Here is a 25,798-nt window from a genome sequence, read left to right on the forward strand (position 1 = left end):
GACCAGGGTGGGGAACATGTAGTCCTCCAGATATCATTGGACTGCAGCTTCCATTATCCCTCACCATTTGCTATGTTGGCTAGGGCTGATGGGAACTGCAGTCTACCAATATCTGGAGGTAACATATTCCCGACCCTAGATTTATGAAATGCTTACATTTAGCAGAATCCATCTTGCTTTGTAGAAGACATGTCTTGTGTAAATGTGATTTTCAACTTCAATCCATGTAAGCTGTTGAAATACTCAAAGCATTATATGTTGTTTACAATGAATTAATACTGCTGTTATTCCAGATACCACCGTATTATGCTTTACAAACTAGTTCCCGCCTTTCTGTGCATTTGAACACATTGAAGTAATTTCATTCTTCCTTTATGCTTCTAAAATACTTCCTTTGTTAATATCAAAACCTCTTTTCTGAAACGGCCAATATTTTTTAGCTCCCAGAAAATTAAACTACAGTGGTGTGCCCAATTGGCATTTTACGTGCCAATAATAGGATTTTTAATCAATGGCATGTACAGTGCTGTGAGAGAAATGTAGAGTACAAAAATGTCAACTGCCTTTAATTTATGTGTATATCCTTATCCCAAGAGTGGAAATAATTAGACAGATTTATTCTGAAGATATATCTGTGAGTTTTAAGATTTCTATGTGTGGCAGGTCTGTAATCAGTTTTTATCTCTGCAGCTCGAGTCCTAATGAAAATTAGATGCTGGTTTTTGGGGGGAGGGGGGAAGGTTGAAATATGTTGAGATAGCATCATTTCCTCTTTTTTTTTTTAAAGCCCATGCATGCACATGCATTTCGTTCTGTGGAACTGCAAATATTGGAGTTGGGTGTGCTTACTGGATGTTTGTTTATTTATTCATTTATTCATTACATTTCTATACTGCCCAATAGCCGAAGCTCTCTGGGTGGTTCACAACAGTTCTGGTGTTCCTTCCAGAGCAAATGCTTTAAGGATCAACACCTTTCAGTACTCTGATACATATAAATGACAACAACATTATAATGATATTCAACCTAAGCAGCACTTAAAGCTGTATATTCACCAACAGTAAGGCCTTCTTACTTGAAATGAACCTCACTTTGAGAATGTAGAGCTTCTCCTAAAATGTTGCCAGTTTCATCCACCACAACAGCTCTTATATTTTATTTTTATTTATTTATTGCATTTATATCCCGCCTTTTTTCCTCTTGCAAGGAACCCAAAGGCGGCTTACATGATCCTCCTCCTCTCCCTTTTATCCTCACAACAACAACCCTGTGAGGTAGGTTGGGCTGAGAGTCTGTGACTGGCCCAAAGTCACCCAGTGAGCTTCCATGGCTGAGTGGGGACTAGAACCCGGATCTCTGGGCTCCCAGTCCAACACTCTAGCCACTACGCCACACTATCATCACAGCTAGTTTCTATTCCCAGAACTATTTTACTAGAAAAGCATTTGCTACAGCAAGCAGAGATCCTTCTTAAATAATCACTTCAGCAACATTTGGGAGACTTTGAAATTACTCCTCCAAAGTTGCTCACTGTTAAAGAGGAACCGTGTCAAAAACATGGTGGAATCGAACCTCTTTCAGCCTGAGGGCTGAATTCCATTTGAAATAAGCTCTTGGGGGGCTGCATTCCAGTGGCCAGCGGGGCCAAAAATATCAGCATATTTTAGCTTAAGGGTTGGCTGGGGAATCCTGGGAGTTGTAGGACTTTTTTCTGTCTAAACATGCATAGGATTGCACCTTAAATCTCTTACTTCCAGTAGCTAAGCATTGGGAGAGGCATGTCAACCTTTTAGAATGGGGGGAGAAACTGCACAAAAGCTGGGAAAAAACCCAACAATTAGTGGTTAGGGGAAAAGGGGGTGGAGCCACGGGAAGGGGACTTGGTCAGATTTAGGCTTGGGCATGAGGTTCTGCACCCGATTTCGATGTATTGCAAGATCACTTCAGGCTTTGACTGATGAGGGATGTTTGTGTCACTCACAGAAACAGAACACGGGGGGTTTAGGAACAGAGGGAAACTGAAAAGGGCCGTATAGGATCCCCTCTGATTCCCACAGTTTTGTCAGGCATTGACCTTACTTTTTTATGCGTTGCTCACAGAGGCAGAGGTCTATAATTTTTGGCTTGGCCTTCTCTACATTATAATCACCAACCTCTAGTTCTCCTCATCTCCAGGCTATGTTCTTTCCTGAGGGAAGGACCAGTGGCGAGAGTGGCTGGTTGGGTGCTGCACCTCTGGGCAGTGGCATCCAACTGTCCTCCACCCATATTTCCTGTTCTGGGTCAGGAAAGAGCAGTGTTTTTTCTTTTTGTTCTGCTTTTTGCCAGTTTGGCCCTGCGTGGGTCAAGGCTCTCCAGGGGCTTTGGCCGCACAGCTGCCGAGCAATGCCCAATCTTCCTCCCAAGGAGGAAGCTTGGGTAGGTGTTGGGCCGTGGGGCTGGGTAAGTGTTGGGAGCTGCTGCACAACCGCCACAGCTGCCTCTGCCCGCCTCTGTAGATCCAAGTTGGGAGGAAGGCTGGGAGAGGGCCGTGCAGCTTTGCCATGGCGAGGAGAGGCACTGTTGAAGCCTGCCACCAGGCCTAAAAATGTTATTTTAAAAATGAAAGCTGAGGGTCCTGATCTAGTACTTGCATGGCATTTCCGTTGAAATGCAAGAATATACAGCCCTGGACCTAATCTCTTTATTTTACTATGGATTGCACCCCTGCTGCTTGGAAGCCCCTGAACTCAGAAGCTTCCTAGATTCCTGTGCCTTGTTGGGCTGAAGAGACAATCTATGACTCACTGTCCTCTGATCTTCTTTATTTTCACTAGATGGGTTTTTCAGCCCATCTAGCTAGGGTGCTTTGGAGGGGGAGGGAAGGAGGCTGGAGGAGGCTTGGGATAAGTTGTATCCTGGCCTTTCCGGTCTCCTCCCCTCCCTGCTCACTAGAAAATCCCCCTTTCACTCCGAGGTTAATTTTCCAACCTCAGAGAGGCACCCAGTGCAGTTCTCTCTGCGCTGGCTATAAGGGGTGGGGGTGGGGAATCTCTGACTCCCCCTTCCAAGGTTGGAGCACTGACCTAAGAAGGGGTTTTCTGAGCCATCCTATGACCCCTGAGATGCTCACCCTGGCACCATAGGATTGCTCTCTTAGAAGTGTTTTGAGGTTGTGGGTTAAGGCTGCAATCCTGCATGTACTTAGTTGGCTGTAAACCTTACTGAACTCAGTGGGACTTACTTCTGTGTAAACATGCATAGGATAGTACTGTAGATCTGTTTAAGAAAACAGCCTACCTCAGATTGTATCTTCTCACATGTAACAGTGCAGTTCTTGAGATAACGTTGGATCTCTAACAGTATTGACAGCACTTCAAAATCTCTCTTATGCCAGCTAATTCCATGTAATTCAGAGATTCGGGAGGAGAGAGGACTGAGTTAAACCCTCTTGACCTACGTCGACTTTAGCATTACTAGCCTAAATGAGATTTTTTTCATATTTCACTTAATATTTTAAAACCTACTGAGCTGGGTTTTGTTTCTTGTTGCTTAATTTCAGATAAATGCAAATGAAGTTGTCAGATTTTCGGATTTCCCATTGTCCAAGAAAACACTGAAAGGTAAGCACAGTACTTTTGTTAGTGTCCTTATGGCAGCTTTGCTGATAAGTTATTAGCCCACCCTTCTACATGACCTTATTTTAGTCATTTTTGGCCTAGTAACTCCTCCCCCATAAACTTTTTATAAAGGTTCTCTGCCTAGTCACCTAGAGGTGTTTTTACTGGCCTGTAAGTAATGAGGCAATAGTTATTTATAAACCTGCTTTATTAGCAGGTTAAAGATAGTTTATAAATAGCAAGTAATAAAGTCTGTTCCAGTCCAAAATAAAATTTCCTGCATGGAAGTCACTTCCATATAGGGGCTTGGATGATTCCCACATGTAGTTTGTCATGTGTGGCAGATGTAGACATCTGTTGCTGTACTTATATGTGATGAAATAAGACACATTTGCATTTATTGTACATGATGAACTACAAGCAAGATTCGGTAAGCCTTTATTGCTTTCACTATTTTTGTAGTGAAGACAACAATCTCCATATATCAGATGCAAAAACTTAGCCTTGCAAGGACGTCCACAGGAATGTTTACTAGCCCACATGCCCTTTAGTCATTTGTGGTGCACTGAATCCCCCAAACAACCCCTGCCCCCCATCAGGTCTCTTCCAGTTTATAAACGGTCCGTTGTCTGGTCGCCAGTAAGTCACCCTTTGCTCATCACAGGTGACTAGAGGGAGGTTCAGACACCCCGCCCCAATACATGTTAAAAGGACACGTGAAGGGGTTTCGGGACCACGAGGGGGCCCCATTAGCAACTGTGGGAATTGCCCCTACCCATGTACATAGAGCTTCTCTGCATGCTGAGCCAATCAGAATCCCCCTTGCATTTTGCATATATGTTGGTACATTTGTAGTGCCCCTTTTCATACTTGCTGAATACACAGTTAGTGGGTGTGACCATGATGGGGGTGGGGCTAGCTAGAGCAGCCCCATCACACATGCTGCTAAACCCTGATAAATGGTTGATTGCAAGCATGTTAAAACCATAGTTTTTGTCTTCTGTCCACCAGGCTTGCAGGAAGCTCAGTATCGCATGGTGACTGAAATCCAGAGGCAGACCACAGGTTTGGCATTACAGGGTAAAGATGTGCTGGGAGCTGCAAAGACAGGATCAGGCAAAACCTTGGCTTTCCTTGTACCTGTAAGTAATGCATCTCCTTGCTGCATATCGTGCTGTAAGCCAATATGTATTGCATTTTATTAAAAGGTTAACTGGCCAAATACAGAGTTTGCCCGTGGAACCTTTTGCCAACAGGGCCTCTCACAGTGCTTATATTTGACACTCGTAGAATGATAGAACAGTAGGGTTGGAAGGGGCCTACAAGGCCATCGAGTCCAACCCCCTGCTCAATGCAGGAATCCATGTCAGAGCATTCCTGTCAGATGGCTGTCCAGCCTTGTCTTGAATGCCTCCAGTGTGAGAGAGCCCACCACCTCCCTAGGTGATGATTTTTTATCTACTCTTTTTTATATTTTTATCTAGTAGATGCTCATAGGCATAGCAGGATAAAGTGCTTTTGTATTGATTATGTTAATGCTGGCCTAACATGGGCATCTTAGTCCTATTTTCCTATCATATGAGCCAAGCTACATGAATTGTAGAATTATATGGTATAGCCCTTGTTGGACTGTACCACTTAAAAGTGGGCTGTTAGAATTCCCACCTCCCAATATTAAAAATGCCTTGCACATAGAAAGCTAGCTCGTGGAGGAGATCTTTGTAGCATGGTCACCTGCCTGACATTTGGTGTTTCTAATAGTGCAGTTCTCCCCTATAAAAGATAGCATATTTAGTTCATTGCAGATGCCTGTTGCAGGCATTGCAGATACCTTTTCTTAAAAGATCTCAATAGAACAACATCCTGCACTTTCTCTGTGCAGCATATTAAAAGTGTTACAAGTCGCTTTCCCCGCCCTTTTTGACTACTCTCATTATTTGTGTTTTCAGAGAATGCTGGTATATAAAAGGGAGTAATACTAGGGCGATTATTATATTAGAGTGTAATGATTACATTGTAACCTAATATAAAAATAATTGAGTTGGGTCTAGGGATGTCCTTCCAGATACAGAAGGGCTGTCTTACACCCTGCACGAGAGCGCTACGTCAGAGAAATTAAACAAAACTCAAAGATGTTATTCTGCTTGTACAGTCTCTTCCACACAGAGAAGCTTGAGAACTGCTATAGAACCTGCTATAGCTTCAGAATTAGTGTTAAAGAGAATGTTTAGTTTGGCCTTTTTGTGTAATCAGATTTTGCAGAGGAAAACCTCTACTCCGCGGGTGTGTTTAAAAATGGAAAAAAGGCTCCATTGCAGCCAATAGATCCTTTTTAAAAAACTTCCCTGCGTGCGTGCGTGTGTGTGAGAAATTTCACCAAAAAAGCAGGTGGAGTGGAAAGGTTCCCCCCCCCCCCCCAGCGATGTGGTCCCAGTCCGAATTGGGGATGTGCACGCTTACATGGAAGTAAAGAGATCTAACATGCATAGCTCCATAATTCTGTTCTGTTTTAGGATTTTGGCAATTTTATTTACTTATAGCATTTTTATCCTGCCCTCCAGCCAAAAAGCCTACCAGAGGGGCTTACAAAGATAAGAAATAAGACAGTCCCTGCTTGGAGGCTTACAGTTTAAAAGTCATGACAGAAAGGAAAAGGGATTAGGATGGAGGAGGAAAAAAAGAAAACTCAGGCACTAGGTACTTAGTTACGAAGTTTAGCGGATCATGGAGTTGGATCTAAACACAGTGGAAGGTTTGCTGCTGCTTCCTCTTCCTCTGAAGTCCTCAGCTGTAACAGTTGGTAATTTTGAGAAGTATGATATGAATTATATACTCTGAAACATCGGCTCGAATATCTGGGCTGAAGCCACATATTGAGCTGCTTAAATATCAACCTTCTAAATAACAGCCTTCCAGATCAGACCAGTGGTGTATAAATGATCCTCTGTTATTTTTTGGATCATGGCTTAAATGAGCTCTGTAGGGTGCTTCTGAGATCCGCTTTTCCAAAGCAGCTCCTTCTACAGCTGGAAGGAACGCTGGTGGTGTTCTCTCTGAGCATGTGGGACATTGGTGCGCACCTAATGATCACTTTGCTTCCTAGCCAAGTCCTGATCTTCGGAAGTTCAGATACTTAATTAGATATTTTTAAGTATGTATCACTGGTACCCTTTGAGGCAAACTAAAATATGGTTGTAAAGCTTAAAATTGTAATATGCATGTAATCTGTCCATGTAGAGATGTTGAAAATATATTATCCTGGCTGCTCTGTTTTATTTTATTTTTTTAAAGCACACCATGAAGGAATTTGATAGGTTTTCTAATTAGCATTTTGTAACTGTTCAGGCTCTGGAAATCTTATACCGCCAGCAGTGGACTTCCATGGATGGGTTGGGAGTTTTGATAATATCGCCTACCAGAGAGTTGGCATACCAAACATTTGAGGTTCTGCGTAAGGTGGGGAAGAATCACGACTTCTCAGCAGGCCTTATCATCGGTGGAAAGGTTTGCTTCCCCCTATTTTTATAATTAGTATTTCTTTGAGTGTGGGAATATTCGATGCACTTTGCCAAGGGAGAGATGCCACGCATTGAAGTGAAAGTATGGGAATGCCTGCATTCATCGTTGTTGTGTTTCTCCCTTGTTTCTTGACTGTCACTTCTTTGTGTTTTTGTGCCTGCCATCTTTAAGGTTGTTTAGAACAGCCTTGTATTTAAATAGCCTGGTATGCGAGAAAGAATCACATGCAGGCAAGTGCATGGAATTCCATGCAAGTGATTGAAGGGGTTGGTGGAGAAAGGATAAAGTGCTCAAACCCTTCTCTGCCCCAGCATAGAAATTCCGTGGGCTTCTGTAGGAGGGACAGATCTCTCTGTCCCTCTTCCACCAGCCTCCAGCGGCTGGCAACTTTTATGGACTAATTTACAAGGCTGGCTTAGACAGAAGATCTCTGCTGAATTCCATCCTACATAACCCTGTCCTTATGGTTTGATTTGGAAATTGCATGTTCTACCAGAGTTACTTGGAAGGAAGTTCCATTGAACCTGGCGGAACATCCTTTCAAGAAAACGTGCATGCTGACTAAAACAAAGTTGTGTTAACCGTTTCCCATCATACCTGTATGCCCTGGCAGTTAAAAGCTGTCAAAGTCAAACACACATTTAAGCACCAGTGCCCTCCATGTCTTTGCCCCACCTCCCCCATTTTTCCTTTCTCTGTGCAGAGAGATGCATGAAGTTCCATGCCTCTCCTAGCACGGAGAAGGGGACTCAGCTGGCGCCTCCTCCGCATGCCTTGCGCTGTCCCTGTTGGTGCGCGAAGGAAGACTTGGCCAGTGCTGGGAAGAGCGGCCATTCCTCCCAGCGTTGGCGGAGTCCCTGTGGACCACATCCCTGCTTTTATCTTCAATCTGGGATCCAAGAGAACAGTGGGGATTCCTCCAAGGGGTGAAGCTTGTAGGCCCCACCCTCTGAGGTTCCATAGTCCTACACTAAAGCCTTTCCAGAAAATGTTTTGATTGTGAAGTTGGTATCTGTTTGTGCAAGGGACGCTCTAGAGAGGTTCAGTTCATGTAAACAAGCTGTGATGTGGCATCTGCTTGAAAATGCCCCAGATTGGAGGCTACTCCATCTGGAAAGTTTTCTGTGTTCTGTGGCTCATTGTGCAGTTCCAGTGAGTTTCTCCATGCCACCGCAAGGCATGCGTGTGCACCGTGTGCAGTTGCATGGGGGAAATGGTTGGATCTCTGCTGTGACCTGCTGCATCTTGCCTTTTATAGAACTTCCTGTGTGAGAAGCATATATTCTGAAATTATCCATCTTAACCCTCAAATCTGTCTGATATTTCAGGACTTGAAACAAGAATCGGACAGAATCCACAATATAAACATACTCATATGTACTCCTGGTCGACTTTTACAGCACATGGATGAAACATCATATTTCCATGCCTCTAATCTGCAAATGCTGAGTAAGCATAAAATGTTTGTTTGAAGCCGTTTTTCCCTGAGCAGGATTAATGCAAATTCAGATATGGACTTCTGTTCAGAACACTTGCAGTGAAAGCCATTGGCCCAACCTTAAGTTCTATTAAAGCTTCCAGTGGTGCAGTCTAGACTGTAACAGCCTTTCTAAAAAGATACGTCTTGCCCCTGCTCCTTTTTCTTAACAGCTTGAAGGCCTGAATGCTTCGCTTGGAGGGAGTTCCATGACCAAGGGGGTAAAATGTCCTGTCCTGACTGCGACCGGGATCCCTCGTGGCAAGAGAGGGTTCTGGGGGAGCCAACCAAGCTGTAGGCGCTCACTCGTAAGGAGGGCAGCTGTAGCTCTGTCTGCAGTCTCATGCGCCATTACCTGGCAGTAAGCCCTACTGAATGCAGCAGGACGTGCTTCTCAGAAAGGATGCACAGGATTGTGCAATCCATCAGCCTGCTTGCCAGCCCGGAGAGCTGGTAGCAGGGAGCGTTGGGCTGGAGCCTCAGGCAGCTCCAGACTGACAACTTAATGATATAGGGCAGGATACAAATATTTTAAACAAACAAACAAACAAACAAATAAATAAATAAATAAACTTGGTTCAGTGAGATCTGGAGCCCAGTGGAGTCCTGATCTCTTCCCTTGGCCTGGCTACCTGTCCAGGGTCTGCCAGGAGTGAAGGGAGATTTTTAAATCATAGAATCATAGAATAGTAGGGTTGGAAGGGGCCTACAAGGCCATCGAGTCCAACCCCCTGCTCAATGCAGGAATCCAAGTCAGAGCATCCCTGACAGATGGCTGTCCAGCCTCGTCTTGAATGCCTCCAGTGTGGGAGAGCCCACCACCAAAGAAGAAGTCCTTGTGCCTGGATCCTTGCACTCGCTTACATCTAGTTGGAGGCATAGTCATCTTTGCCAGCTGGGGCCCGGAGATAGAGGGGTCCCTGGGGATAAGGGTTCCATCCCAGGAGCTCCATCTTGGAGGCAGGGACTTGGGGACTAGAGCCTGGATTGGTGTCAGGGTCTGTGTCTGGGGCCTCCATAACCCCTGTCCCAGAGCTTCTGGGCACCTCAGCTTCCACTGTTTCAGTTAAGCATTAGGAGAGATGTCCTAACAATGACAGCTGTTCAGCAGTGGAATAGACCACTTCTGGAGGTGGTGGGTTCTCCTTCACTGGAGGTATTTAAACAGAGGCTGGGTGGCCATCTGCCAGTAGTCACCAGACAAAGACTCAATCTCCAATAGGCTTTTATTATGCAGAACTGCCAGTCTTTGAACAATTCAGATTCTAATATCTGACTAAATTGCTTAGCCTTAATTAACCTACTTGAAGTTCTCTTTGAGAGGCATGCTACTATAGGATAGAAAGTTGCTGCAAATCTAGCATTACCCATTTCACACAGAACTAGAAAGACTTCCTCAGCCCCGCCCTCAGGAAGAGTCTTCCCCTAACTGTCTCATGTGTAAAATGCCTAAATTCTCTCGTTTGCTCCGCCCTCTTCGAGTGACTTCTGGCCCATGTATTTGCCAAGTTCTCCCCCTCCCCTTCTGCAAGTTGCTGAATTTCCACAGAGGGAGAAGCAGTATCTGACTCTAACTGATTAATGCGCCTGTGAGAAGATTCCTGTCTGTCTCCTGAGCTTCTTGCGGAATTTCCTCCCCTGCTCCCTGGCCTGTCTCTTCTTCCGACTCTGATTCTAATTCTGATTCCCCAGTCTCCACAGGGAGTCTGGGCCCAACCCTGACATAGCTGCATAGCAGAGCCTGATTTGAGCAGGGGGTTGGACTAGATCTGGAGTGCTGAACCTCTTTCAGCCTTAGGGTTGAAATCAATTTCATGGAAGCTTTCAGGGGGCGTGTTCCAGCGGCAGACAGAGCCAAAGAGAAAAGGGATGGGGCAAAAATACAAAAATGCCAGCATATTGTAGCTTAAAGCTCTTACTGCCAGTATGATAAGTCTTAGGTTTTCCCACTTTTTTAGAATGCAGGGAAAACTGCACAAAAGCTGGGAAACTGCCAACAATTAGTGGTTGGGGTCAGGGGTTGTGGCCTTTCGGGAAACGCTGGAGGGCTGGATTGGGACCCCAGGAGGGCCAGATTTGACCCCTGGATCTGAGGTTCCCCACCCCTAGACTAGAAGATCTCCAAGATCCCTTCCAAATTTATGATTCTATGAATCAGTGCCCTGGTCACAGCTTGAAGCTGGGGCTATGACACAAAATAGGGAAGGCCCTGAATCTGGAAACAACCCACCATGTTTCAGCTGGGGCTATAAGTCAACAGGATGGGAATGGAGACCACATGGGTTAACGCCAACACATTGTCCTGTATATTTTGGAGCAATACATTTCATGTGGGTAAGCCCCTGGTATCAGTGGGGAAATTAGTCTTGCCCTCTGTCTGAAGGTTAGAAGCTTTAAAAAGAAAATCCAGTTCCCTCCAGCCAGCCTTTCTCATTCCAGTACTTGATGAAGCCGACAGAATTTTGGACATGGGCTTTGCTGATACGATGAATGCGATCATAGAAAACCTTCCCAAGAAACGCCAGACGCTGCTTTTCTCAGCCACACAAACCAAATCTGTGAAGGACCTGGCCCGCCTGAGCTTGAAAGATCCGGAATATGTTTGGGTGCATGAAAAAGCAAAGTTCAGGTAGGAACCCCCCTGTCCTTTTAGAGCTCAATGAAATAAATTTAATTCACTATTTCAAAGAAATAAATGCAATTCAGGAAGGGAAGTACTATTATCCAACCTCAGGATGTGCTTGTGATAAAACAGGCCAGAAAGTGTGTGCTCTTTCTGTCTCTCTCACAGACACGAACACATCCACACTGTCTCACAACATACATACACACACATACATGTGTGCACATTCTTGTTCACACACACACACGTGTACACACAGAAAATAAAATTAATATGGCTAGTCAAAAGTGTGGTCATAGAATTTTTTGCTTCAAGTGCTGCTCTGTCATTTCAAGTCCTGTATAATCACTTCAGTATATAACTTCTTGGCCTTTAGGCAGGGAGCTGTGAGCTAAACGTAGTATATAAAAGATCCAATTTAAAATAGGTGAAACCAGCTTAACTGTGCAGCTGTCAAAAGCCAGCCCAAATAATTTTTTATTTGATCCAGCCCACCCTATCTCAGAGGCGTCTGTGTGTGACCAGAAAATAGTAAGTGCAGGATACCCCGTAACAATCCAATTAAATACCAGTTGGATAGCTGAAGGCATAATACAGACTTCCAAGTATGCATGCTTAGGACTGTGACCGTAGTAAGTTCTGTTGAAAGCAGTGGGTCTTGCTTCTGAGTGCCCCACCCCTGTGCGTGGCTTGTGGCATTCCCCCGACTACTAATCACATCATGCTGGAGTGTCCGTGATTCTCAAGTGTGGAGCAGGCCTTTCTGCTCACCTAGTTCTCTGCTCCAAACGAAGCCTCAGTTCTGGGTGGTGATGTTGTTAATCTACAACAGGAGTGCGGAACCTTTGGTCCTCCAGATATTGTTGGACAACAGCTCAAGCTCGGATTGGATCCAGAGTTAGTCATACTTGGAGGAGACGTATTGAAATCAATGGGGTGTAAGTTAATCATGACCAGCTTAAGCCCCGCTGATTTCAGTGGGTCTACTGTAAGTATGACTAACTAGCTCCAATCCCTCAGCATTTTTGACCATGGTAGCTGGGGCTGGTGGAAGCTGTAGTCCAACAACATCTGGAGGGTCACAGGCTTCCCCACATCTGATCTACAAGCTTTATTTGGGCTCATAAGCTCTGTTGGCTGGCTAGCCTCTTTTTAAAGACTGTTTGGATTATTGGGAACAAGTTGCTGAGGAGAGAACTCTCCCGCATTTCAACAGGACTAGTGTGTTGCCTAACATGGTCAGCTGCCGCTGTGCCATAGAACGTCAATATATCTACCTACATTCTTCTGAGTGGAGCTGGTTCGGGCTGGGCTGTAACTCTTTCAACCCTCTGCTGCTACCAATGATCTGACTCTCTCTAAGGCATCTTCGTATGTTCCTAGGGCCTTCTTGGTGGTGGCCCCCCAATTATGGAATGATCTACCCGACGAGGCCTGCCTTGCACCAGCATTGTTATCTTTTTGCCGCCAGGTTGAAACTGCTCTCTTCTCTCAGGTGTTTGGCAGCATATAATGAGTTTTTAATCAGGTCCTGGATTGTCTTTGGCTGAGTATTTTAAATTGTTTTAAGATACATGCTGTTCGTTGTGTGTGCTATCTGTTTTTATGTCCTTATGTAAATGGTTTCTATATTTTATATAATGTATTTTAATGGTTTTTAGTTTTTGTGGACTGCCAAGAGAGCTTCACCTGTGGGGTGGTATAGAAATACAGTGCATGCATGCATGCATGATAGGAACATAGGCAGCTGCCTTATGTTGAATCAGACCATTAGTCCATCTAAGCCCAGTATTGTCAACACTGACTGGCAGCGGCTCTCCAGGGTTTCAGGCAGGAGTTTTTCCAGCCCTCTCTGGAGACACTGGGGATTGAACACAGGACGTTCTGCATGCAAGGTGGTGTTCTACCACTGAGCTACGGCTCCTCCCCAACACATACATGGTGTGTGTGTGTGTGTGTGTGTGTATGGATGGGGATCATTTGAGTGTGTGGTGTGTGTGTGTGGTGATCTGGGATGAAAGAGAGAAATTGCCTGGGGACGAGGGTGGGGAGAGAAATGAGTTGGCTGGTAGAGGCAGGGAGGAGAGCAGGACCTCAGATGCTGATGGAAGCACACAGGACGGAATATCCAGGAGAACTCCGTGCTTAGTAACATAGGAAACTGCCTTTACTGAGTCAGACCATGATCGAGTCAGACCATATAGCCCAGTATTGTCGACACTGACTGGCAGCAACTCTCCAGGGTTTCTGGCAGAAATTTTTCCAGCCCTACTTGGAGATGCTGGTATTGAACCTGGAACCTTCTGTATGCAAAGCGTGCGCTTTGCCACTGAACCACAGCCTCTTCCTACTTAAGGCAATTCTGTCCCTGTTCTCTTAGCCTCAGGCCTCCTCATCATAATACTGACTATAACTCAGAGGGTTGTAAGGATTGCAGAGCTATTGTTTGCAAAGGATTTGATGATGATGATAATAATAATAATGATGATGATGATGATGATTACATATCTTATGTTGCTCTTTCAGAAAGAGTAGTAACATCAAAATGTGAGAGATCTCTGTTTCTTGCCAGAAAAATACTTTTGCCCTTGTACCTGTCATACAATGACAAACCTTTTATTGTACCTCGATTGGAATTCGGCTGGGCTGCTGAGTCCGTAAAAAATGACCAGATCTAGCCCCTAGACTTCTAATTGCCCATCCCTGCTTGTATAAAATGTAACAGAGTTACTTAGATTCTGATTTCTGATTTTATGCACGTGCTTGCAGGGGTTTTTCTCTTCCTGATGAGCAAAGATAAATGTCTTTTTGATAGCACTTCTACTTTCTCTCTTGAAATATTCTAGTAGCTAGAATTAGACAATAAAACCAAGCAAAAGTAAATGGAGTCTTTCTTTTTCGACAGGAATTACTGCCTTGAGAACCAGTATTTCATCAGTTTACCAGAACAGGGGGGGAAAAGTTCTAAGCAGAATTAGTACAAGGCAGCAATGTCAGTTGCTTAATTTACAGAGCAGTGGGCTGAATCAAATCACTACAGAACACTGTAATTTCTGTAAAGGAAGTAGCAACTTAAATAAAATACTGCAGATATTTTTAATGGTTCCAGGTTCCACAGTGGAAGGATATAAGGAAGCGTTTCCATAGTTTGGAACCTGGGGGGTGGGGGGTGGGCTGGCTGCACCTTCTTTTTTTAAAACCTCAGGACTAATTTAAGATGCCTATGGCATATCTCCACAAAATGTTACACGAGCAAACACGAAGTCCGATTAGAAAGTATCCTTGTTTAATTTCACTTTGTAAACTGGATTATGGTGTTGCTTTCTGCCAGAGCTCAGTGGAGACTGCATATTTTGCACTCGGGAGACCACCAGTGGAAACAAAGTGGCTTAGATGTGGTGCACATCCCCACAGTTCATGGGTTAATTAATCCATTATTTGCTGCCAGACACTGCCATTACAGGAAACCTTTGACTTCCTGTTCCCATTTGAAAACTACCATCTGGGTAGCAGGACCATGACAGGGGTAGAAGGAGATGCTGTCCTCCTGCATTTTTATAGTGCAAGACTGACTTTGCCTGATGTTGCTTACCATCAAATCACTATGTTCAAATGGAAATGTCACATGCCGGTCAAACAGCTACTCTTTGAATGGGGGTAAGATAATATTACTGGTGGAGGATAAGGCTTTCAATGGCTACTATATGGTTATATTTTTGCTCCAGTATCAGAGGCAATATGCCTCTGTATATCAGTTGCTGGGGAACGCAAGTGGAAGGGTGCTATTGCTCTCATGTCTTAATTGTAGGCTTCCCACAAGCAGCTGGTTGGTCAATGTGGGAACAGAATAATAGACTAGATAGATATTTGGTCTGATCCAGCACATTTCTTCTTATGTTCTTGGAAGGCATCAGAAGGAAGAGAAGACAAGGAATTATGGCTGAGTTATGTCACATGCTACCCTTAGTCTGATGCAGGGAGAATTACATTCTTGTCTATATTCCTTAATAAAGAACCTTACTTAATGTGTCAGTGCGCTGGTTATGATCTACAAATCCCTGCATGCCTTGGTACCAGGTTAACTGAAAGACAGCGTTCTCCCGTATGAGCCTGCCCAGGTTTTCAGATCTTCAGGAGAAGTCTTTCTTTGTATCTTGCCAACATCTGAAGTGTATTTGGGGGGAACTCGAGAGGAACTTCCCACCTCCAGTCTCTCAAAGTCCTCGTCAAAGAAGTTCTATCTAGTGTTGTGTGACCTTCTGCTAGCAGACAAATTACTTTTTTATTTCAAACATCCTTGGACCCACAAATTGACCTATAAATATGATGGTTGGTTTTAACTGGTTGTTTGTACTGATGTTATTAGGGCGCAATCCTATCAGGATAGTTGGCTGCCTCCGAACTCGAAGTTGGCCAGCTATCCAATGTAGGGTGTGTGGAGCACAGAGGGGATCTTCTCCTCTGCACTATCCAATGTAGGGTGTGTGGAGCACAGAGGGTATCTTCTCCTCTGCACTATCCAATGTAGGGTGTGTGGAGCACAGAGGGGATCTTCTCCTCTGCACTATCCAATGTAGGGTGTGTGGAGCACAGAGGGGATCTTCTCCTCTGCACTATCCAATGTAGGGTGTGTGGAGCACAGAGGGGATCTTCTCCTCTGCACTATCCAATGTAGGGTGTGTGGAGCACAGAGGGGATCTTCTCCTCTGCACTATCCAATGTAGGGTGTGTGGAGCACAGAGGGGATCTTCTCCTCTGCACTATCCAATGTAGGGTGTGTGGAGCACAGAGGGGATCTTCTCCTCTGCACTCTGGCCGCCCTGCATTTGCAGTTTTGGCTGCCTAGCTGGGAGCTTTGGAACGGGGGGTGGGCGGGAGGAGGCTAGATGATGGATAGGAAACGTAACAGTGCTTCTGTGTTCCCCTTCCCACCCCCGGGAGTACCTTCTTTTCACCCACTCTGCGCTGCAGTTACGAGTGTGGAGGCAGGGAAGAATCGTCCCGCCTACGAGGCAGTGGGGGAGCAGGTGGGGAGTGCGGTTTCTGGGAAACTGAAACTGAAAATCCTATGGCCATCTAGACACTGTGTAGTGACCATAGGATTGCTCTCTTAGGAAGCAATCCTACCGGGATAGGCGGCCACCTCCGAACTTGGAGGCGACTGCCTATCCCATGCAGGGCAGGAGAAGCATGGAGGGGATCGTCCCCTCCACCCTTCAGCCACCCTGCATTTCTAGCCAGACAGCCGATTTCGGCTGTCTAGCCACGGGAAGTCGGAGGGTGGGAAGCAGCGGCCAGACAACACGTTGGATGTGTTGTACTGGATTTCCGACTTCCCTGCCCTGGCATGTCCTCAAGAATGCCCCATTTTTGCCGCTCTGTGCTCCTCTTCCGAGCACGGAGCAAGGGGCCGTTACACGCTGCCTATGAGGCAGTGCAGGAGGGAGTGAAGGTCAGTTCTCAGGGAACTGACCTATGCTATGGCTGTATAGCTGCTGACTAGTGGCCATAGGACTGCGCACTTAATGTCTTACCTGACTTAGCCTTATCTTTTTTAATGTTGTATTTCATTGATGATATATTTTTGTTAATGCTGTTAGCTACCTTGAGCACCATTAGTGGAAAGGTGGAGTGCAAATGTTAATAATAATAATAATAATAATAATAATATTATTATTATAGTAATAGTATTTACGTTTATCATATGACTTTTCTTTTTAGCACTCCAGCAACTTTGGAACAGAACTACATTGTTTGTGAACTGCATCAAAAAGTCAATATGTTGTACTCCTTTTTGAGAAGTCACCTGAATAAGAAGAGTATTGTATTTTTTGCAAGCTGTAAAGAGGTATTGCATATTGATATTCCTATCTCCTTCAATTTATGAAAAATTCTTTTGTGTGTACTTCTCCCTAATATACATATTTCTGTATGCATTTTTGGTTCAGGGAACTGGATCACAGAGTCTGAAGTGCTAATACTGGAAGAGCAGCGTGTTCCAATTTTCATATTGTTTTGGGAAGTGCAAATTTTGTATGTTCATATCATTCTGTGAACTGAAAGAAATTCTCCCCTTCACTTCCTTTGTCTCAGGTGTACCGCTTCAGAAGGCTTCCTTTGTAGAATGGTTCCCCACAAAAAACATAACTGTTGACAGATGACTGATCTATAGCTTGTCAAGAGAGAAGGCTAGGCTAGAATCAAAACTACTTATTCTAATAAACCCATTTTTTTAAAGCCTCTTTAAACTGGCTGCTTTTATTTTGAAGGAATAGTAGCCATAGGGCCCTGATTTTGACTGTGTTTCTGTGCCAGTTTGCTTCTGAAAACATGCCTCTCCAGCTGTTATTTACCCCTAACGGTGCTGTTTGCAGTAAACTGTGACTTTTGAATAGCAACCTTGGAGTGCCATCTTCTGAATGCAACCTGCACAGGACCCTGATCTGGACTGGGAACATGTTGTGGATTTGGGAGCCTATGGTTGCTTTTTTCTTCAAAATAAAAATGGTCACTTGAAGTACACTTTAAATATTTTTTAAATATTTTAAATTCTTTAAATAAATTTCCCTTCCCCCATGCAGTCCTCTGCTCACACCCCAAATTTGCTTCAGAGGACCGGGAGATCCTCTGAAAATTTGGTGTGTGTGGTGGGGAGGCTGCAGGGAAGAAGATGGGTAGGAAAACTCCTGTTGCACAAACACAAGCCTGCTTGTGTAACATTGGATTTAGCCCCATATCTTCAGACTTCCTTTTGGAATTAGGACCATCACCTGATTAAACAAAACTTATGTGATTGATCGCAAGAGTTTCCATTGATTAATCAATTAAATCCAGATAAATCTGATGCATCCCTCTGTGTCCCACAATAAGCTTCTTCTGAGGGTTCCAGGTAAAGCCTGGAATGGGGATGGGGCAGGGGGGATTCGGGGAAAATTGGGGAGAGGCAGCTGGCATGAACATGCTTGCGTTTGTGCTTTATTGGATGCAGCCATGCTGGCTGGGAACTGTGGGAGTTGCAGTCCAACCCATCTGGAGGGCAGCAAGTTGGGAAAGGCAGCAATTGTTTTTTAGGTGAAGCAGTCATGTTTTGTTTCTAGATGGTCCACACACATCACAAGCACTAAGCACCGTCTTGAAGGCATTTCATCCTTTGTGAGAGAAGGTGAAATGCCTCTTCTGCGATGGTGCTTGCTACATGCAGTTTTAATAAATACTTACAGTGACCATGATTTGTCTGAAGTGTTCCTGGGTTAAAGTGTTGTGGAAAAAAGATGGTGTTATTCTTTGGAATGACTTTGATTAAGTTGAGGCGTTGTGATGCTGATTTAAAAAACAAAAACAAACCTACAACAACTTCTCTGATGTATGTAACTGTACATGTGTTAGCAGATTCAGAGATTGTGGTTGCAAAGCACTGGGAATCTAATCGGTTGTTGCATGCTGTGGAATGACTGAGGAAAGCCTTTTCAGTGGCTGAAATGAATAAGTGAACGGAATTAACATGAGTTTGAAAGGAGACTCGAAATTGTAATGAACTGTTGCAGACAGTTTGTTGCATGTCTCTGGAAGTGTTCCTAATTAGAATAGCGTTTGTGTTATTGGCATATGGCACTGAAGGCCTCCTTCAGAAAGTGCGTTCGCTGTGGCAGCAAATTGCCACCATTGGAGGGTCATTCTTTAGGCCTTCTTTGTCTTGGGGAGGCTCACATTGTGGAGACTTGTCACCATTGCCAATCTTTGCTGAAGCAAGCTCGTAAAAATCATTCCGATAGATTGAAGGCGATTCTGTGGCAAAAGCTGTTGAAGCGGTGGACACCCAGAAGCCCGAATCTAATTTGGGGGTCCCAGGAGCTGAGAAGATGCTGAGATCTGAATTAGCCTCTCCTCCTCGATCCTCATTGGAGGTGGAGAGAGTAGACCCACCTGGCTGTTCGCTGGTAGTTTCAGTGGCTAAGAAAATCTCCAAAAAGGCCAAGTATGCTAAACCGGCGACGGAGGCGGTGCCTAAGAAAAAGAGGAAATAGGAGGTTTAAAAGACCCCTCCAAGATCATCAGAGTCAGGGATCCCTCCTCCCCCACCTCTTTTAAACTCACTGATCCTGACGTTGCCTTTGGTACTGACTGCCACTGTACTGTGGGATCCTCCATCTATGGTCTTGGAGCGGGAGATTAGAGATCTTTACCCCATTCGGCATCAACCCAATCTCAGCTCTTGGGACTGATGCTCTCAATCTCCAGGATCACAATACTGTGATCGAGGATTGCAATCCTATTGGTATGGAAGACCACCACTTCCACAGTTCATGGGGATCCTCCCTTTCGGTTCTGATTGCCCCTTTGGTATTATGACAAAAAATATTGCAGTAGACATGGCTCCCCTCAACGGGAGTGGGATCGATACTCAAGCTGGTCCATGCCTCCTCCAAGGTCGTATCAATGGGATGACTGGTCGCTTAGCAGAGATTATGATCTGTACTATGATCATGCAAGATATTTAGGAGCAGCTTCTCGATATAGATCGGGGCCATCAGCTTCAGTTTCACGCCCACCAGATGCTGATGTTTTTCAGCAGCCACCTCCAGTGCCTCCGCGCTTGACTTCTTTGCAGCTGGCTAGAGACAGCACAGATCGGGCCCCTCAAAATCGTCCCTTGCCAACTCCACCTGTACAGGAGCAGAGTGAGCAAGTAAAGATTGCTGATCGGATGGAACTATGGCATGATTCAGTGGAGCACTATCAGTCAGATTCCTCATTTTATTCTTCTGTCCCACTGTCTTTTTCGTCCCCTGATGATGTGGTAGGTGCCTGAACCAGAGCTTCCCCTTCGGAGGATATGGACCATTTTTCAGAACAAGTTTTACGAATGGTGCAGTCATTAGGAATTAGAGGTGCAACAGCCGACGGAAAAGGTCCAGGACCCAGGCTTTGAGGCGGTGTACTCTGAGTCTTTCGTACTGGTAGTGACCCCTTTTCTACCAACTCTTCTTCAAACAGTTAAGCAAACATAGTCTGGCTCCCACATCAGAGAGATCAGAGTCCATGTATAAAGTGCAAGGGAAGGATGCCGCGTTCCTTTTCTCACACCCATGGCCCATTTCAGTAATAGTCGAATTAGCTCAGGGTCGGTCTCAACGATCTCCTGCATCTCTGGTGGATAAAGAAGGCTGTACACTTGATCTCATGGGATGAAGGTTTTATTCATCGGTGGTGTTGGGACTCCGTGTTGCGAACTACCAAGCCTTGATGTCCCATTAACAATTATTTTTGTGGGAGAAGATGGATTCACTATGCACTTATTTGTCAGAGGATCAGAGAGAATTGGCCAAAGTGTTCCAATCTGAAGCAGTTCGACTTTCACGTCTGCAAATCAACACTGCATGTCATCAGGCAGATTGCTGCACGAAGTCACTGGTGGGCTCAGTTGCACTAAGGTGTCCTACATGGCTCCAGTCCGCAGGATTAACACCCGAGGCCTGTTCTAGAATTGAAAACTTACCATTTGACAAAGAAAGTCTGTTTAATTCTAAGATGGATGACCAAATGGATTCCGTACAGAAGGCCAGAACAACAGTTAAAAAGATGGGAATTGGGCAGCCTCAACAGCAACCATCATATCAACCTCATCGCTGGTTTAGACATCAACCTTCATACTTTTAGAAACAAGCTGCAGCCTGTTCCTCTCAGTACCAGCTGCAGCAGCAAAGAACCAGTACTCCACTGCTAGATTTCCACGTAGCAGTCAAAGAGTCATTCCGGAAGTTCCTTTGCTTTACCATAGGACTAGATATGTTCCAGTTCCAGGTGCTGTCTTTTAGCTTGTGACAGCACCAAGAGTATTCACGAAATGTGTAGTAGTAGTTTGCGCATAGCTCCGACTGAAGGGCATAGAAGTTTACCTATATTTAGATGACTGGCTCCTGGTCGACATGTCCAAAGAAGTCATGGGTCATTCTATCATGTTTGGAATCTTCTCGATGCTTTGGGACTTTGCCTCAACGAGGAGAAATCGAGCGTACTCCCTTCTTAGACTATAAAGTTCATATGGGCACTGTTGGACACCATGACGGGCCATGCTTATCTTCTTTGGGACCGTGTACTTCAATTGATACAAAAGGCAAGCACCCTGTACTGGGACAGATATGCTTCTGCTTATGACATCCATTGTCTATTGGGACATATGGCAGCAACAGTGTCTCTAGTGGAATGGGCATGATTGAGAATGCAGCCCATGCAAAACTGCTTCATCCAGATTTTTCTACAACGAGACCGATTCTCGTTGAACCTGGTTCATGATCCCGGACCATGTTGCTCAATCTCTCTTTGGATGGATCCCAACAATCTCACTCGTAGCATTCCTTTTCTGTAACCCTTGCCATCTTGAGTCCTCACCACTGAAGCCTCCATAGATGGGTGGGGAGGCCATTGTGGGCCTCTACAAATCCAGGGTCGATGGTTGTCAGTGGAGAGTCAGGCTCACATAAATTTTTTGGAGCTCCTTGCGGTGTGGAAGGCTCTACGGGCTTTTGCAACTTACCTCAGGGGCAGACACATTCAAATTCTAATGGACAACACTTCCATTCTTTGGCACCTGAACAAGCAAGAGGGCACTCACTCATCCAAGCTGGTGGGGCTCACCCTCAAAATTTACAATTGGATTGTCCCCAGGGGCATACGCATCACAGCTTCACATTGCGGAGAAAGACAACATTTTGGCAGATCCACCCAGTCGTACCTTCCAAACATCTCATGAGTGGGAACTGTCTTTGGTCGTCCTACGCAGGATCTTTCAAAGGTGGGGGCATCCGTCAGTGGACTTGTTTGCAAGCCCCTCGAATGCAGTGTGCAAGATGTTTTGTTCGAGAGCGGGAGTGGGCCGTTGGTCTTTGGGAGATACTTTTCTTCTTTGCTGGAGCAGAGCCTTCTTCTGTCTCTTTCCTCTCTTTGCTACCGAGAGGCATAGCAAAGCTCAGGGAGGAGGGGACCAATTGTTTGTTGATTGCTCCATGGTGGCTGAGATAACCGTGGTTCACGATTCTGTCAGGCATGGCCAAGGGCAATTTCATTTGTCTTCCACTTGTAAGAAGTCTGATCTCCTGGGATCGAGGGAGGATCCTGCACCTGGACATACATACATTGAAGCTGACGGTGTGGAGGATCTTTTCATTCATTCATTCATTCATTCATTCATTCATTTATTTATTTATTTTCTTAATCGCCCATCTGGCTGGTCGCCCGGCCACTCTGGGCAATGTACAGCAATACAAGCAGTTTCAAAACAATAAAATTCTACATTAAAACTGTGGCGCCTTCGCTTCTCGCCGTGGTGGAGCACAGGCTGTGGATGTGCGTCCCAAGTTCAGTATCTCCACTTAAAAAGGGGTCTCTGCTGGAAAAGATGGTTGAGGAGCCAGCTGTCCAGTAAAAACAAGGATGAACTTTGCAATAACTGAAATGAAGTGTTTGTTTCATGGGACTGAGGAGATTGGTTCCTTCTCTGGTTCAACAAGTATTGGATGCTGCAAGAAGACCGGCTACCCACCACTCTTATAATAGTAAACAGGCAACTTTCTGAAAGTTTGCAGACTCTTAAAGGTCTGTATCGAAACGCCTTTCAGTGGGTTTCATAAGGACAAGGTTGTCCTTCGACTGGACATCTCTTTCCTACCAAAGGTGGTGTTGGATTTTCATGTTAACCAACCCGTGGTCCTTCCAGCCTTCTTCGTATTCCCTTCCTCAGACTTGGAGAGATGTTTGCACAACCTCGATGTTCTCAGAGCACTAGCTTTTTACAAAGCCCGAATTGAATCTTTTTGTAAATCACAGAGATTATTTGTTTGCTATGGAGGACCCAATAAAGGCTTACCTGTGTTGTCCCAATGGCTGGCTGCTTGGATAACCAAGACTATAAAATTGCATAGCAGCTTGCTGGTCAAAACACTTTGCCTTGAACCCGAGCACACTCCATGAGAACCATGTTGACGTCTACAACATTTGGTAGAGGAGTGCCTTTGCAGGACCTATGTAAGGCTGCTAAGTGGGCTACCTCATCTACTTTCATGAAGCATTACAAGTTAGATGTGCATGCAAGGTTGAATTGCCAATTTGGAAGAGCGGTATTGTTGGCAGTATTATGATGACGTACCTACCCACCACTGGTAAGTTGGCTTGTTAATCACCCATATGTGTGATGCACAGAGACCACGAAGAAGAAAGGTAGGTTGCTTACCTGTAACTGTAGTTCTTCAAGTGGTCATCTGTGCATCCACACAACCCACCCACTGTTCCCTCTTCGGTGTCTGTGTCTTGTTGATATTGATACCGAGGGTTTTCCTTGGATCCGAGACTGTGTATGGGGTCTCAAGGAACTGAGGAGATCCACGGGAACACACTTGGACATGCACAGTGGGACGGTGGGGGAGGGTCCCAGCTAAAAAAACAGTGTTCCTCAGCTATAGAAGTTTCCTGAACAGAGGCTCTGCGCAGGCACAGAGCCCATATGCGTGAATGCACAGATGGCCACTCGAAGAACTATAGTTGCAGGTAAGCACCCTGCCTATTTTAATAATAATTTTTATGAAACCTGCTGCCTGGTTAATTGGGACAGCCTTGTAAATAAGCTCACAAAAGCTATTAGCCTGCAAAAAAAATTACTAGCTGGACCCGATTCAAAGTGCTGGCAATAACATCCAAAGACCTAATGGCTTGGGGCCAGATTACCTGAAGGATCGTCTCCACCCATATACACCTTCCTGGTCCCTAAGATGTTTTTTAGCGGTTCTGCTCCGGGAGCCCCCATCAAAAGAAGTGAGGTGGGTGGCTCCTAAGAAGAGGGCCTTTTCTGTTGTGGCACCCCGGTTGTGGAATGAGCTTCCTGGAGAGGCTTGCCTGGTGCCTAAGCTGTGCTCTTTTCGGCGCCAGGTGAAAAGTGTTTTATTTTCTCAGGCATTTTAGCTTTTCAGTGTCTGTATTAAATCTTGTACTGGATTTTACATCTTTGCAGTGCCTCTAGGTTCTATTTGGTTATTATTTTTATTTTGTACTGTAGTTTAAACTTTTAAACTTTTATATTGTATTTTATCTTGTTGTATTTTATGGTTTTAATTGTTTTGAACTGCCCCGAGAGTTTGGGCTGTTGAGCGGTATAGAAATGTAATAAATAAATAGCCTGGCTGGGGGCTGGTAGAGGAAGGATGGAGAGCTCTGCTCCTCCTCCAGCCCACTGCATTTTGTGCTGAGCATGAAGCAGGGATGGAATGGTCTGTCCCTCCTCCGCCAGCCCATCCGCCTGCATGGACTTCTGTGTGCTCATTTGTGTGGAATTTCAAAACATTTTAATTGCATAAGCTAACTGAATAATTGGCTACATAATACCCTGCTGTTTGGAAGTAAAGACAAATGATCACAGTGAATCACGTAAGTCATCTTAATGTAACTTTACAGTCACAATGATTGTTTGTTATTTCTAGATACCCATATTTTTTCCCACGAGTGGACAGCTACGGCAACTTTGGCAGGGGCAATGTATCAGGGAAAATGACATGTTAGCAGGAAAGGGTTGAACACCCTTTTAAGAACATAAGAAGAGCCCTGCTGGATCAGACCATCAGGGTCCATCTAGTCCAGCATCCTGTTCACACAGTGGCCCACCAGCTGTCAACCAGGGAACCACTAGCAGGACACGAGTGCAACAGCACCCTCCCACCCATGTCCCCCAGCAACTGGTCTGTATAACATACTGCCTCTGATACTGGAGGTAGCACATAGCCATCAAGCTTTTATCCCCTGGTGCCATAGCACTGATCATATTCAGAGCCCTCTGTGGCTGCTGTAAAGTAGAAATAAAAGCACTGGAAGATCCAGTCAAGGATCTCCTGCGTAATATATCGTTTGGCCCTATATAGTGCTATACCGTTGCTGTACATCAGCCTTCCCCAACCTGGAAGGCTGGCTGGGGGGGATAGTAATCCAAGTCATCTGGAGGGCATCAGGTTGGGGAAGGCTGATTGTACATGGTATTTTACAGAATAACATAACAAAAGACAATTCCTGCTCCGTACAGTCTAGATTTTTTTGGCTTCTAGGTCCAGTTTTTGTTTAGAGTGTTCTGCCGACTTCGACCTGGGCTTCCTATGCTGGCTCTTCATGGCAAACAGCAGCAGATGAAAAGAATGGAGGCCTACAATGATTTTGTGCGCAAGAAATCGGCAGTTCTGTTTGCTACAGATCTCGCAGCTCGTGGGCTGGGTATGTAGTCTCTCAATTTCCTGCATGTTCATATCAAGTTTAAGAATGATCTGTCCAGCTTTGGCTCCCCAGATGTTGGACTACAATTCCCACCCTCCCCAGCCAGTGATGATGGGGGTTGTAGTCCACCAATGTCTAGGTATCCAAGGTTGGGAAAGGCTGACCTATACTAAGCTTTTTGTCTCTGACCAGTGGTTCCTTGTGTGTGCTCCGGCATGAAAGCATTCTTGTACAACTCTGGGATTTTGTCTGTCAAGTGCAGCTAATGAACTAAATGAAAAATACAAGAAAACGTGGATACAATCCTCTAGGAGAAGGTGCCAGCAGGGGAAGTGG

The 25,798-nt window shown here is 45.1% G+C and overlaps 1 protein-coding gene across 5 annotated transcripts in view; it reads left to right on the top strand.

The window, feature by feature from the left end:
- Nucleotides 1-25,798, top strand: part of DDX10 (DEAD-box helicase 10) — a 269,050-nt gene that overhangs the window by 7,810 nt on the left and 235,442 nt on the right. For all 5 annotated transcript variants that reach the window (XM_084842749.1, XM_084842752.1, XM_084842748.1 and 2 more), the window contains exons 2-8: nucleotides 3,542-3,602; nucleotides 4,611-4,741; nucleotides 6,945-7,103; nucleotides 8,447-8,567; nucleotides 11,035-11,224; nucleotides 16,940-17,066; nucleotides 25,300-25,462. In XM_084842749.1, the coding sequence (XP_084698875.1) occupies nucleotides 3,542-3,602; nucleotides 4,611-4,741; nucleotides 6,945-7,103; nucleotides 8,447-8,567; nucleotides 11,035-11,224; nucleotides 16,940-17,066; nucleotides 25,300-25,462 (952 nt within the window). The remainder of the gene's footprint in view (nucleotides 1-3,541; nucleotides 3,603-4,610; nucleotides 4,742-6,944; nucleotides 7,104-8,446; nucleotides 8,568-11,034; nucleotides 11,225-16,939; nucleotides 17,067-25,299; nucleotides 25,463-25,798) is intronic.

The sequence above is a fragment of the Heloderma suspectum genome, chromosome 3 (genome assembly GCF_057233095.1).
Source record: "Heloderma suspectum isolate Gila_16-S chromosome 3, 16-S_ref, whole genome shotgun sequence".
Taxonomy (NCBI): domain Eukaryota; kingdom Metazoa; phylum Chordata; class Lepidosauria; order Squamata; family Helodermatidae; genus Heloderma; species Heloderma suspectum.